At 40.3% G+C, this 16,381-nt stretch overlaps 1 protein-coding gene across 1 annotated transcript in view; it reads right to left on the bottom strand.

Moving 5' to 3' along the window:
• Positions 1-1,285: 1,285 nt before the first annotated feature.
• Positions 1,286-16,381, bottom strand: part of LOC134220174 (pecanex-like protein 1) — a 54,278-nt gene continuing 39,182 nt past the window's right edge. Inside the window, exons 10-11 of the mRNA XM_062699160.1 lie at positions 3,367-4,881; positions 1,286-3,018 (exon numbers count right to left, since the gene is read on the bottom strand). Of these exons, the coding sequence (XP_062555144.1) occupies positions 2,500-3,018; positions 3,367-4,881 (2,034 nt within the window). The 3' untranslated portion in view covers positions 1,286-2,499. The remainder of the gene's footprint in view (positions 3,019-3,366; positions 4,882-16,381) is intronic.

Here is a 16,381-nt window from a genome sequence, read left to right on the forward strand (position 1 = left end):
GGAAATTGTCTCGACTTCCCTGGGCATAAAAGTATCATCGTGTTAGCCTCATGATATACGAATGCAAAAATGGTAAACTGGCTTAGAAACCTCGCAGTTAATAACTGTGGAAGTGCTTGATGAACACTAAGCTGCGAGGCGGCTCTGTCCCAGTGTGGGGATGTAATGCCAATAAGAAGAAGAAGAAGATGTTTCTGAGTTGAGCATTCCACCAAGGCTTGTTATTAACATCTCGATTAATGCGACGACGGCGAGGAGCTATTAAGTACAATATTCCACACAGCTTGTCGTAAAACAGCAGTACGTTAGCATCTACTGAGTGCCCATGGAAATGATGACTCCAGTCAACCGCAGAAAGCTCTGTATTAAGTGAAGTAAAATCGCACCGCCGAAAGTCGAAATCCATGGGATCCGGTTCCTGGTCAGAATAACGTGGTATGAGGCAGCAGGTGTCGATATGTAACACTACCGGTGGATGGTGCTCGTCGATTGGTATGAGAAGCAGAACGGGCTGAGAAATGTCCATGTTGTCAGAAGCATTTGTGAAAACCAAGTCGAGCAGCCTATTGTTACGGTTAACGAAGGGGGTGATTTGCACCAAACCACATGTCGAGATGGCTTCGCTAAGGGAAATTTCTTGCTCGCTTGTTGCGTTAGTTGCCAGATAGCCGTTGATGTCGTCATCGAAGATTCATTGAAGATGAGGGAGATTACAATCCCCAAGCAGCAGGAAAACGTCATTAACGGATGATTAATCAATTACGCTTTGCACTGCCGTACAGTGGGTAGCATAAAGCTCGTAATCGGAATTCGGGCGAAGATAGATGCCGTCTTCCTCCGTACGCCGTTGACAGTTTTAAAAACCTCCGCACAACGTTCTGCTCCATTCTTTCTTTATACTGTTTCTTCTTCCTGCGGTGGCTTCGTTTTTCGGCTGCTCCTTGTACCAATCTCTATTCAACCGGGTACCCGACACCAATATCCGGCTTCTGGCAACGTTGTTCTCGTTTGTCAATCTCCTACACTTCCCATCGAACCGACCAACATAATGGGTCGCCTCTGTATATACTGGTAAAAAAGATCTTCTTGAATGATTTCAGGATTTTTAGGAATTCTTTTAGCGGATGTGCTTTCTGGATTAATTCGGATACAAGACTGAAACAATGGTTTGTAAAACAATTTTGATTTTTCATATTTTATTCGCAATTAAAAAAAGCTTAACCTGTCACTATTTATTGACCAAAAAAGTTTGTTCTATTAGTTCTCTGTTAAATAAAAGCGAGAATCGAAGTTTATTTTGTTTATTATCAGTTTAAATAACGACTCTGTCTAACTTTTTTCCTCATAATATTGAATATTTCTAACTACAAGTGATTTGTTTAATAGCTTTCTGCGCTGTCGTTAAACCAGTTCGTTCTACAATATATTTGTGATATTTTAAATTTTCTGTAATTCTTCATATCAACATATCTGTTTTTAATAATTTAACGATCTCTCTACTACATTGTTGATCATTTGCTTTAATAATAAATTCAGTATAGATAAAGTTGCTTACTTTTAGTTATCACATTTTCATCTTTTGCAGTATTTTTATCGCATAGTACCCTCCACCAACAAAGGTCCCATTCGCCCCTTCTTTCGCCCAGCAACGCTCAAACAGACCCACAATGAGGAGATAAACAATAACTCTCCAGCACTTATGCGATAAAATTTATACTTTTTTTTATTTAAAATTCTTCCTACATCGTTCTCTTCCTGCGAGTCTCAAAAAACAATATCAGCTATCTTTTTTTTACAAAAATAAAACTTTGTATTTTATTAGTTTTATTAACATTTCGAACTGTCTTCCTACTAAACGCTATTCAAAATTTACACATGTTTGTAATCTTTATTGGCTTTTACTGAACGTTCAGACACGTGATCAGATATTTTATGCTATCTACCATAAGACTTTTTTCTCGTTCTGAAGATCGAATAGCACAAATAAAAGAACACTTTTCTTCATAATTACTCGAGAGATGCAATGATGCAAATCATAGTATTTTGCTACTATTTGGATTTGATTTATCCTAGCAAAACAAGAACAAGCAAATAACTATACAATCAAAAATTGTTAATAAACCTAAAATGTCAACATTTAACCGAACTGTTTTACGCGGAACTAAAGTTGGTATACACGTTACCATCCCATCGAAATAGTCTTTTGAACGGTTTCGATGATTAGTCTTTCTCTATTGTTTTCTCGCCACACCAATCGATTAGCATTTACCGTAAGGCGACAATTTTTTGAAAACATGTCTTGGATTTATCATGGCAATTTACAAACTGTATACTAAGAAGAGGTTTGGCTGCTTCTGCTATACAAACATTTTTTTCTTAATGTCGTTCACGCTACGCTTCCTGAACGTTAACAACAAGACTTGGAACAAGAGGAATAAGGGTCTATCACCAGTACGAATGTTTGATTTCGGTTTTGCGTCTATCTGTACGGAAAGATACCTAAACTAAGGTCGGATCGGAGGGCACGTTTGAAGGATCCGGTTTGGTCGTTGTAACACTGGGATCGTCGCACACGCACTCTGGTTGCTCTGTTAGATCGAGGGTAGCCTGGGGGCTGATAGCGGTTACAAAAGAATCACTTACCGTTGTAGTACTCCCGACTGTCAGGGGCACCTCCGTTGACGGTTGCTTGCTCATCGAACCGGCAATGGCGGAAGCGGACGAAGACGACCCCGAGCCGGATGCGGATACCATCAATCCAATGGTGTTGTACTCTTTGAGTCCCTTCTCGCCGATTGGCACATAGCGTTCACCGATTTTCATCAACATGATGGTGCGATTCACGTTGGACCGGAAGTGATGGTCCGGGTGATTCGGTTGCCAGTAATGGACAATATTTCCTACCATTCCTTCCTGGGGTTGCCAGTCTTTCCAAGACGATCGACCACCGTAGCTGCGGAACTGCTCATTGGGCCAGGTGACATCGATTCGACGCCCAAGATCCAGACAGTCATAGATCTATTAAATGTGGACAAAGAGTTAATTACATTAAAAAGGGATGATATACAAAAGCTTATTGAAAGTTCAGTTCTATTCACTGAGACTAAGACTGGTATTTTGATTTTTTTAAGGTCAAACTTATGAAAATGTTTTATAAGAATTGAGCTAGAACTTCACTTTTCCGTTAATATTCGCCCAAATAATAACGCTATAAAGTATAAGTAATAATTACTATAGCGCAATCAACAGAAAAACATGTAAGCTTTTGATTGCAGTACTCAAATTAATTCATGAAAAAAATGTTACTTAGGTCCTTTTGAAAAGTTAAGCGAGAATTCTTTATCATATAAAAAAATATTGACTCACCTGCGCAGCGTCCACAATAATGACTTTTCTGTTAAGCCCGATTGCAGGCGGAGCGTTTATCCACTGTGTCTGCGATGATTGTTGCTGTTCATCTGTATCGGTTCCCCGGTTCGATCTGTCCTTCCCTGCAGCCATCCCACCGTCCAACCTTTCAGCGCTCGCGACTTCTGTCATGGAAAATATTGTGTATGAGTTCTCACACGGTGGTGACAGGGTCAACATGACGGAACTACTGGCGGGGGCTGTCGTGGCACTTGTGTTTGGCATGTTCAGATTCATCGACGATGACGCGTTGCTTTTTGCATTCCCCGAAGTAGATTCCACACTTTCCTGTTGCTTTAGACTAGAATTATTGCTACTCCCGACCCCTGCTGCTGCCAACCCACTTCCACCCGCCAAGGCTTCCTTGAAGGATTCCCTCTTGGAGGCTGCCAATGCTCGATCTATCCGATCCTTACTGTTGCTACTTAAATTACGCTTTGTTACTCCAGCCCTATCACGCAGAACATCACGTTCTGCATCGCGTTCCCGAATGAGCAGCCCCGCCAACAATGTCGAACTAGTCGGTTTGTTAATACTGGCCAAACTTCCTCGGTTTGCAGCCCCGGAAAGCGAAATATTTTGGCTACCATACGACAATGTTCCCGCCGTACCCGATAGAGTATTATTTGGAGTAGGTGTATTACAGTAAACTCCCTGTATTTCACCCATTTCGTTGTCTATTATTGCACTACCACTGCTGCATCCCTCGCGGCAACGCTGTCTCACACGATTGAAGAACCCATTTACCATAATCACAATCTTTTCCAAGGTGATCTCACCACCGATGATTCTACACAGCTGTGGATTCGTTTCCGCGTAGGACGTCGTCAGGGGAGACACATAGATTGGATATCCAATCGGTTGATCACAGGACGAATTGATAATGTTGCGAAGAGCTTGTTTCGCATTTTGGATGCTCCCTCGTTCTGGGTTGCGATTCCGGAGGTAGATCAGCTCCTGCTGCTGGCCTGCCCATAAACCCCGAACGCATTCACGATTCAGCTTAATAACGCGAAAGCTTAAAAATCGCTTACTCAGTCTTATAACTCTATACTCATCCGATCCATCGTCCATCACGTGCCGCAGGGCAAGTAGATTTGGAGTGCCCCTCAACACGGCGTTTCGCCACAATGGATCGGCTTCGTGCGAAATGACCAGCTCTTTGGTATGATAATCGATAGCGTTGAACAAGGCTTCGTAGTCGTCGTACTCGTCCGGACAAAGAAAATGGTCCTGATGAAGCTTCAGCGACATCCGAACTGCCGGAGCCACGACTCCATGCAGCAACTCCATATCCGCGAAAACCCACTCATCGCGGGTTGAAGTTATACGGAAATCGCCCTTGAACAGTGCATGGAGGCCATGGAGGAAAAATTCTACCCCACAGGATGAGCTGTGGCTGGCAGTTGCCAAGGTTCGTCGAGCCAACAAAGCCAACGCCATGCAAAGGGACGTAACCAACGATTCTCGACTCTGAAAAAAATGAGGAAAGAACATTTAAATAAATAAATTTGGAATGATTTTACTTAATAAGTGATTTTACCGGATGAATCAGTCTACTTTGGCTAAATAAATACCGGACAGCAGGAATCAGTTCACATACTTCTCATGAAAACAGGGAGTGGAGTGCTTTGAATCGCGGTGCACTTTTCGGGGCTAATAATCAATTAGCGAAGCAATTCCTTGAGTGACGGCATCGCGAGTATCGCGAATATTTGGTCTTTTGAGTCGGATCGAAGGCATTTCATACCGGAAAGTGATTACCGCCGTGATTGTAGTGCAATAAAAAGCAATCTGACCAAACGCACGCGCTGGTCATCAGTGGTGGCTGCCATTCAATTGTTGGCATTTTCGATTGCTTTGTGCGAACTAATAGTGCGAGTGCGCTGGGAAGCTTTACCAAGGTGGGTAGACATGTGGGAGTAATAAATTACGCATATCAATCATTGCGACGGTATTTTGGTGTACGGACTAGTGACTATCCGTTCAAGTGTTTCAATCGCAGGTGAGAAGCAAACTTTTAGAACACATTCTGCCGTCAGCAAACTCTTTTCGTACGTTATTTGCGTGAACAACTTTGCGCATGAGAGTGCACTAAGGGGAGTGTTACTCTAGTGAACTTTCTGTGGCCATTGTGGGAAGGTGATTTGCCCTATTCATCTTTCGCCATCTTCACCGCTTGCTAGCGTGGATTGAAGCAAGACTCGGCGCCATTTGATCCGTTTGGCACAATTTCGTCCTTTTGGAAGGCATCCAGTCCCCAGGATAGCCCCCGGTGAGTCTGTTCCACGTTAGTATTGCATGTGGCTAGCAGTGTAGAGAAACGGGATCAGGAATAGGCCAAGCCAGGATATTCTTTACACAAACACAGAAATAACCGGATTTACAATTTAACGTTTTATTCCACCAGACTGCATTACATGCGTCCTACTAGTTTTGCTCTTCCTCACTAACTGACTCTTGTTCTAGTTACCGCGTACCAAGGATGTTATCGATCATTTAGTAATCTGCCTTCGATCATTTAGTAGTTTGTCAATAATTCATTCCAGAGGCTAAATTTCATAATATGTTGTATGGTGGACTTTTAGTGCGAAGGTTTTTCTACAACTCTCCTTAACAGGTCGATGTTCGAATTCCACTATTAAAGGAGTTACGGTGCTAGTTGCTGTACTTAAACTAAATGATAACAAAATATGCAATCATTTAGTCTAAGTTACTGCTACTAGGCGCTATAACTCCGTTATTAGTGAAATTCAAACAACGAACTGTTAGAGTAGAGTTGTAGATAAACCTTGCACTAGAAGTCCAATACCATTTGAAATTTAGCCTCTGGAATGAGTTATTGTCAAACTACTAAATGATCGAAGGCAGATTACTAAATGATCGATAACATCCTTGCCGCGTACTATTCTCTTCCCCTACAATCCTCCCTTACTTTAATTGAATTAATTTTGAATATAGTCCTTATATTTCTTAGGTTCAGATCTCACTCTTTTTGTAGGTCTTTGTTCTTCCAGTTGTTCGAAATCACTCCGTTTGTCACTTAGTTCCGTATCCTGTTAATTACTGTCAACTTCTTCAGCGCATTCTTCTGCTTGCTTGTTTCTTGTTCCGAGTTTCTCTTCCACTGAACAACGGTTCTTCGATCCTCTGGTACTCAAATCTGCAGCTGTAGATGATTCGGGTTCACAATTCTGATCATTTGATTTTGTGGCTCTTCGCTCTTCACATTCTTCTATTGTTGTCACATTTGGTAATTGAATCTTCTTCAAATGTGCTACATTTCTCCTGTATTCTTTTCCTGTATCGTATGACCGTACTGTAGTATCCCCTCCAGTTTTACGAATGACTTCAAATTCTTCCGGTGAACACTGCAACTTATGGATTTTTTTCATTCTTTTCACCACCACACGATCTCCAACATCAATGCCACTCTCCTTGGCAGATCTTTTCTTGTCAGCATACAAATTCCTCTTTTCCTTTTGTAATTTATCGCGATCACGAATTTCTTCGTCCATTAATTCTATGAGTGGTACGCTAGGTAGTTTGTTACGTATCTTCCTTCCCAACATGAGTTCTGCAGGTGATTTTCCTGTAACACTATGATTCGTTGAATGGTATGTTAGCAAATATTGTCGTAGTTCTAATCTCCAATCCTTTCTTAGCTCTTGTGCAATTCTTAGCCTTTTCAGTATAGATCTGTTTCGTCGTTCGACCTCACCATTCATTGCCGGCCAATACGGAATCGTATTTATGATCTTGATGGCATTGCTTTCACAAAAATCATTAAACTCAACACATTTTACATTGAACTGTGGTCCGTTATCCGCGCGTAGTGTATCCGGCAGCCCATAACGACTGAACACAATAGCCAATTCCGCGATGGTATCTGCAGCTGTTATCTCTTTCATTTCACAAACTTCCATGTATCGACTGTAATAATCAATAATTACTAACAAGTATTGACCTTCCGGTAATGGCCCTAGGAAATCTACAACTATGTCTACCCATGGCTGGTCTGGGAGTTCGCGCCGCGTTATTGGTTCTGGAGGATTTGGAGCTGACACCAATGTACATCCTTTGCAAAGGTTAACAAATGTCTCCACGTCATGATCCAATTTAGGCCACCAAACATTGGTCCTCAAATGACTTTTCATCATATTCACCCCTGGGTGTTCTTCATGTGCAATCTGTAGTACTTTTTCTCGAAGAGTCCTGGGAATGACAATTCGATCAACCCTCAGCAATACAGTATCAATGCAGCACAGTTCATTTGCTATGACTCGGTATGCTAATGGCAAATCTAGCTGATTTCCAGTTTCAAGAAGTAGAACGACCTGGGCGATTTCGGAATCCTTTCCACTTTCCTCTTTTATCTCGTTCCACTTCAGGGCATATGTTGTTCCGGCTTGAGCTGCTATTTCGTGGATGACAATTTCTTCTTCAGGATCAAATGCAGCAGATGATACAGTTCCTAATCGAGAAAGACAATCAGCAATATTCTGATTTCCAGGAATATGTACGACATGATAATCGAATGCTTGCAGTCGCAATATCCACCGTTCGATCCTAGCACACGGCTTCGAACGAGGAGTGAATAAGAACTCTAACGCTTTACAATCGGTCATAAGAGTGAACTGCTTTCCATACAAATACAATTGGAATCGTTCGACGCTCCACTCCACACTAATGCCAATGTTTTTTTTCGGTTTGGCGGTACCGACGCTCCGTGTCGGTAAATGATTTCGATGCGAAAGAAATAACTCTGCGATTACCTTCTGAGTTTTCTTGCAACAACACAGCTCCCAACCCAGAGGGACTAGCATCAGCTACAACTATCGTTTTGTCTTCTGGATGATAAAATCCTAATGTTTTTGCTGAAACGAGCTGCCGTTTGATGGTTTTGAACGCCGATTAATGAACGTTTGTCCAAATGAATCTATTCTCCTTTATTGTGAGATCCCGAATAGGTTCAGCGATCGATGAACTTATTCAAATAGTTCGCAAGGCCCAAAAAACTGCGTTCTTCCGATTCATTAACAGGCGAACGAAATGAAGAAACAGCATTCACTTTTATATACGATGGGCTTATACCAGATTCAGAGATGCAATGTCCTAAGAACTTAAGTTTGCAAACCTCAAAAGCACATTTTTCCCAGTTTAACTCAACACCTCTTTCTTTCAGCTTATCAAGCACCTAAGAAAAAAATGAACAATCCAATGTGTTTATTTTAACAATTTCAAAGTTTTATCAAGCTAAAGCACTACCTTTCTAAGATTTATGTCGTGGATTTCTTTAGTTTCTCCTTCAATGATGACATCATCGAGATACCACAATGTTCCTTCGCATCCCGTTAGCATTTCCTCCATGATCCGCTGGAAAATCTCAGGTGCTGTCACTAGGCCAAACGGTAATCGCTTGAACCGAAACAGTCCTCGGTTAATGATAAACGTTGTAGCAACTCTTGATTCTACGATTAACTCGACTTGATGGAATGCTTCGCGTATGTCCAATTTACTCCAGATCTTTCCTTTTCCCAGCCGCGCAAGGTATTCATCGACAACAGGCATCGGAAAGTGTTCCCGAACGACTGCTTGATTCACTCGTCGTAAATCCAAACAAATTCTTGGTTCTCCTGAAGCTTTTCCGACAACTACTAGTGGTGACACCCAGGAAGCTGATCCTTTCTTGACTTCTATAATATCACGAACCAGCAACTGCTCAAGCTTGATATTTACTGCAGTTTCTATCGGAATCGGTACTCGGCGTAATGGTTGAAACACAGGCCTGATATTCGGATCCATTTCTATTGTCGCTTCCACACCACTGATCTTAGAAAATGGCTTGAGCTCTACGTTGACGTTATTCACTCCTACGCCTTCTTTTAGCACGCCCAATTTTTTAGCTGTTGAATCCCCGATAATTTTTTTTTGGCCACCATTGACAACGAAAAATTCTGCAACCGTTCCAGCAACGTCAAGAGGTTTATTGCTTCCGTATCCTTTCAGAATACGAGACGATCCTTTAGCTGACTTCATAATCTTAATCTTTTTCTCTTTCAATTCCTTCCATGTTTCAAACCGCATCAAGTTGGCATCTGCACCTGAATCAATTAACACTTTCACCAAAATTCCTCCTATTGTGGCATCCAGAACGTTGCTTTCATTCCCGCCATAAAACGCATAATACACTTTCTCTTCGGTTGAAATATTTTCCTCATCATCCAGTTGATCGGTATGTCCAGGTAGTTTATCTATTTTATACACTTTCTTTGGATTTCCTTTCTTCGTGATGTTCGCGTTACGTTTTCTGCACACAATTTCAAAATGTCCCAACTGCTGACAACGACGACAAGTACGACCATGAGCTGGACATTCCGGCGAAGTTGAGAAATGTCCCAGCTGTCCACATGAAAAACATTTAGCTATTTTGCTGCTTCTTGCCAGTTGCTGTTGATTGTATCGACGTCCTACTGCACTAGATGTTTGGCTTTTCCGTTCGTCAGACCGCCGCAGTGGTCTTCTCACTTCTTCTGATTTCGCAAACGGATGCTTCGCGTATTGCATTGTTGTTCTCCTTTAGTTCTCTCATTTGTTGGTCGGTGTCTTCGATTGCCGCCGCAATTTCTTCAATTTCCTTAAGTGTGCGGTCCCGTTTCAAAATAGCCTTACGTATTTCATCTGATCGACAATTTTCAACGATAACATCAATGAGATAGATTTCCTTGAGTATTTCATTCACTTTGCCTGGATACTTCTCGAAACCGCAGTTCATACATTGTTGGGGAAGCCGAATAAGAAAATGAGAAATTTTTTCGTTCAGCTCTTGTTTCAGCTTACGGAGCTTTCTGCGTTCTATAACATCTTGCCTGCCTGCTTGAAAATATGAATCAAGCAACTCGATAACCAAGTCATAGACTTTCGGATCAGTCGTAACCAGAGGTATTTTATCATGATCCGGTAAACTACGAAAAATTCGTTGGAGCTCAACTCCACCAAGGTGCAGCAGCTTCGCACGCTTCATCTTCTGTTCTGTTCTATTGAACGCTTCGAAGTAGCATTCGAGAGACCATTTCCAGGTTTCCCATTTTCTGGAAATTTTTCCCTTTTCAATGACATCACACCGAAACGGTGGAATGGCTTATAGTTTTACTTGAAATATTTCAAATGCACCTTGGTTAAGACCACACCACTTTGAACGCTCCTGGTTCACGTATTTCACTAGAACGCTGCTGGTTCATTTCGAACATCCTTTGAACGCTCCTGGTTCTTTTCATCAACCTCCACAGAACGCTCCTGGTTCTTTGCAACTTCTTCCACGGAATGCTCCTGGTTCTTTTCAACATCCTTACCTAAACGCTTCTGGTTCTAGCTCGCAGTACTCTGAACACTCCTTATCAAGAAGCATTCCACTTTGAACTAGGGTGGTCGGTATTGGCCATTTTTGACAAATACCGGTTTTCTGTATTTGGTGGAGTCAATACCGGTAATACCGGTAAAATACCGGTTTTTGCAAAAATTTCAGAAATGTTAAAAAAACTTTTTATTTTGACTTTTGTGTGAAAACAAACTTTAAAATGTCAAAGTAATTGCTTGTTGTGTTTGTAAAAAGAAAATTCAAGAAGATATAACATACTGTGTGATTCATTTCCCAATCCGCATTAATCGAAGTTGTCAAGCACCCTTAAGGACAAGCCTCCCGGAATCCAAAACTAAATACACTCGCGTTTTCAAAAGAACCCCATTCAAGACGGAAGCCAAACAAAACTGTCAAGCAAAGCTGTAATAATAAGTTTGAATGGTTTGCCCTTGAAAATGGGGTACCCTTGAAAACGCGAGTGTATTTAGTTTTGAATTCCGAGAGTCTTGTCCTCAATCATAGCCAGTGTTGGTAGAATCATGCTTAAATCTTACTCACCGAAGCCTCATGCCCGAGCTGACTCGCTTGCGATTCTGCATGGAAAGCATCGCGCATGAGTTTTTCAAGCAGTATCGCATCGCACCCAATCGAAACGTATTTTATGTTTACGTATGGATTTGTTATCCATTGTTTTAAGCAAAGAAAGTTATTCTGATGAATTTAACGAAGAGAACACGCAAAAATCACGCAATGATGCAAATCGCGAGTCGAATCATGGACGATTCTCTAGGCCATGATTCGGGTGAGGTTTGCCTCGCACTTGATTTGAATAGTGGATGAGATTTGTAAATTTGAGTTTTTACCAACACTGATCATAGCAGGAGAATTCTCACGGATTGCTCGCAAGAATCCTGGCGTCAACGTAGTAGCCACCGGCAGCGCAAGTGTTTTGCTCTGCTGTCTTATCACTAGTTGTTCTTAAACTGATAAACCAGTAAAATCAATCATAGAGATATCTTATTCGTACCTATCGTCAGGTATGGTCGTTATCTCAGTTCCAACGTTGCATCAGAAATAATTAGTTGCTTCAAGATCTTGTCTGCTTGCTTAATCAAAGTAGCTCTGGATGCCTTGAAAAAAAAATGCCCAAATTGTTTCTGATCAATTGCTTTACGGCAGCATTATTCAAAAAAGCAAAAATATCGACGTATTCTCATCGTCTTCCTTGGATTAGTTCTTTGTGAACATAGAATCAGTTGACGGCAATTTCTGTGGCTTGGTTTGAAAATTGCTCCAACATAAATTGGAGCTTCACGATGGCTTCATGGTAGAGCGCAGAACTCACGGCAGAACAGTTTCACAGCAGCTTGAACAAGTTCGAGGGCTTGAATTGCTTCAGCTATCTCCAAAACATCGTCATCAGTGAAGTTGAATTTGGAATGAAGTTTCAAATCGTTCAGAGTTTTCAAGAAACCTCTCAACACATAGAACTGTTTGAACTGTCCTGTTTTGGTATCAGCGAATTCAGAAGGCACATATTTTTGCAGCAAGTCTTTTTCACAAGTGTTCTACGTTAGACAACTGTTACAACACCTACCTTTTGACGTAGAATACGTCCTTCGGGAAAACATAGGGGGGGGGGTCATTCTGCAGAATTAAATTTGAGACTGTTACGAAAAGTGGTCAGGAAGTATGGGCCAATAACTCAGCCATCTTCCAACCGATTTTTTCACAATTTCGGCTATTCTCGACAATGTAAACAGTGTTCGTTGAAGAAAAAAGTCATTGGCAATTTGACAGATGCCTAAGAGAATGAAGAGTACGATGATGACCGAATTTTGCTGTAGCGTGAACGTCTTCAATGATGCTTACTTGTGCAAAGCTTCATTCATGTGCACATTCAATTGTTGTAAGTGTTTGTTGCAGTTTTTAGCTGATACATTTTGGGTTCTAACTATTCAAGATTTTTTATATTGACAAATTTTTAATACCGAAAATACCGGTATTTTCCGTCACTAATACCGGTATTTTCGGTACTCAAAATTGGCCGGTAATACCGGTATTACCGGTTTCGGTACTACCGGTTAGACCACCCTACTTTGAACGCTCCTGGTTCCTGAAATATGTCGCTCGAACGCTCCTGGTTCGTTTCCACCATCATTTGAACTTTTCTGGTTCAATTACATACGACATACAAAACAATTTCAAAGTACTCTGAACGCTTCTGGTTCAATTTTTTTTTTCTCCTAACCCACGGCTTTCCACTCTGAAACGAACGCCTCTAGTTCAACAAATATGTTTACGCAATTACCCAACATTGTATTATCAAATCTCAGTCTCCAATTAAATGGACTTGCATAAATTAAATTGCAACAATGCAATACTAACATTTTCAATAGCGTGTTGAGGTTTGGTAATCAATGTCCTACAGATAATTCTTCTCATTCACAACATTAGCATAATAGTAATCATAACGGTTAATACATTTTCGATTTTTTTCCCATTCATATTTTCCATTTTTTTATTTATTTGCATACAGTAACGCACGGTACACTATCACCATTCATTACTCTTCCTCACTAACTGACTCTTGTTCTAGTTACCGCCTACTATTCTCTTCCCCTACCAGCAGTAGCCGTGATTATAGTACGTAAGAAAATGGGTAGCTATTATCTATTTGCTATTGTGGCTATTGTGAAGACTGCCGCGAATCGAGTGAAAACCCGTTCGCGCCCTCAATTTGCGATACCGCGTAGAAGTAGATTCGTTCGCGACGGGAAGGAGAGATTGATTCGATCAGGCCTGGGATTTGTCACCTTCACACAGAAAAACCATGCGACAAAACCAAAGAAAAAACAGTCACCTCAAACTTGACAACACAACCTAAGCAACGACACCCGATTGACGATTAAAGGTTGCATGAAGAAGAAGAAGTCGAAGGATGATATTTGAAAAATATTGCACGGGGAAGCATACGGGAAGTTTTTTAAAACTCTTCTCAAAAATTCTAGGAGCAATTTAATTAAAAACGGTTAGCAGTACGGGGTTGGACTTTCCTTCTACTGCATAATAAACGCAATTTTTCGATTTCAAATTTTATTTTATGATATCATACTTGATACACAGTATAAGGAAAGTCCAACCCCGTACTGCTTTCCGTTTTTAATTAAATCGTTTCTAGAATTTTTTAGAAGAGTTTTAAAAAAATTTCCGTATGCTTCCCCGTGCAATATTTTTCTAATATCATCCTTCGACTTCTTCTTCTTCATGCAACCTTTAATCGCCAATACAGCACACTACTGGTCTCCCTCTCCGACAAGACATTTTTAAACTTGTCCCATACTTATTTTGTTACGATATATTTGTCGCGTGACGCTTTGCACCACGACAAAAGATTTGCACATACCATACGGACAAAACTAGTTGTCATGGTTATTGACAAAAAAGTTCGTCATGTCACCTTCGAATTCTGTCGCGACAAAAATTGTTGTCGTTGTCAGCAAAATGTTGTCATTATGAATTGACGACAATCTGCTGGGAAACCGCTAAAACGGTGTGGTTTCTGGATGTTACAGCAGTTGAAGCCTAGCTCATTATAAAAACGACTAATATGTACGGCATAAAAATAATGTTTCGAATTTTGGTGATTTTACCTACACTCTAAAAAATCATCACGTGATATTCACGTGAAAAATCACGTAACTCGTTTGTCTTGAACAAACGACGATTGTTACGTGACGTTAGTAATGCTCACCTGAAATTCACGTAACTTTTACTAAAAATTTTGGCGAATATGACTGTATACCCACGTAAACAATTTAAGTGAGATTGTGTTAGTGTGATTGCAGCTTTGCGTAAGACCTGCATTGTAAACAAGAATGATTGATACATAACATAAACATAATGAGGCTTCGCGGAGGTAAGTGATATTTCAGGTGCATCTAGGAGGATATTTTCCGTGCCTGCATTTTTTCTCCTTGAAAAAAAAATCAACTGAGGTTGGATAAAATTTATTAGATTCGTTGAAAAATGATGTGGAAGAAAAGGAAGCTGCATGGAAGTCTAGAGCTACAGTTTTCCGGTTGCGTTAGTATAAAATTTGTAGTCTTTGTTCAACTACTTTTTGGTTAATTACAGTGGCAATATTAGCAATTTTCGAGCAAGTAACTGGTTTTAAAATTCTCAGCGATTCTCATTGACATCATTTCTCAACAAATCTGATAAATTCCATTCAACATCCGCCGACAACTTTTTTTTTCTTCAACAGTGTTTCTGCGGTAACTCCAAAGCGCAATAACCAAATGACGGCATTTCAATGTATCAATGCATCAACAACGCGAAAAAGATTCCCTTTTATGGGCAGTCCCTGTTCGTTTTTGCATTCATTCCAAAATCACTATATTGTAATACATTTCAAAACATGTAGTGGTTACCTGCTGTCTTGTAGCTTTCATTAAAATTTCACGTAACCAGTACGTACAAATCACGTCAGGTTCACCTGATCAAACACGCAACTACTTTCAATCTTCACGTCATTAGTACTGGAAGATCCAGTCAGAGTCACCGGATAAATCACGTAACTCAAGGAAACTAAAATTTGTTCAGGTTACTTGTCATTCAGGTCACTCTTACGTGAAAAGTATGGTGGATGAGAACCACATTTGTTTTCAGGTAAATATGACGTGAAGATTTTTCAGAGTGTAGTCCAGCTCTTTACTCGTTATTAAATGCTCTTGAACATTTAGTTTGTTATATTTGAAATAAATAAACATTATCTCAAACCTCGTAGTTCAGTCTACGAATATATAAAAAATGCGACCATCAATCTGTAAAGGCAAAGAATTAATTTATTTTGAAGATAATTGCTTTTTTTTTGGTAACTGAATAAATGACCATATCTTAAATTCATGATTAAAAATTCACGAATGGTTTGTAATGATCTATAACAGGAAATCTTCTAGGTGGGACATTAACACTCGAGCACACAAGCTGTTGTATTTTGAACAACATGAACCAAAAAACATAGCTCGCTATACATAGCATGAACAAGCCCGCATGAACGTTTCATAGTCATACACTTATGACGTAGGCACTTATGCAGTACTATTATTTTCTTACGATCCATATAAATAAAAAAGAATGTGTGAAAAAAATCTCACATGGAGGGAGGGGCTTTGAAAAACACAGAAAAAATGCTTACGTAATTAGTGTACGGCCCCCACAACAGTGCCCGTGCAGAAAATTTAATACTCCACCCAAAATAACGTGCAGTAATTCCAATCAATCATAAATTTATCGAAAAATGTTCCCTGATTGCCCCCAATATAGGTTATACGCCTGAAGAAAATTCCGTATTTCTCTTATAAATAAAGTATTGCAGTTAAAAAAAGTCCACCAGGCAATTGCTACAAACGGTGTACCAGTCAAAATCCACTGAAGTCGATATTTACCCGAACGATTGTACTGCGTAAGTCAAAACTGCAAATAATAACAAAAAATGCGTAAAAACGACAAATTCGTTTACACGTATCCTCCAATATTTTCAAAAACCGCGTGAGCAAATATAAATCCAAAACCAACTTGGAAAGCGCGAAAATTCCATAACCCGCGTAA

This window comes from Armigeres subalbatus, chromosome 3 (assembly GCF_024139115.2).
Source record: "Armigeres subalbatus isolate Guangzhou_Male chromosome 3, GZ_Asu_2, whole genome shotgun sequence".
Lineage (NCBI taxonomy): Eukaryota > Metazoa > Arthropoda > Insecta > Diptera > Culicidae > Armigeres > Armigeres subalbatus.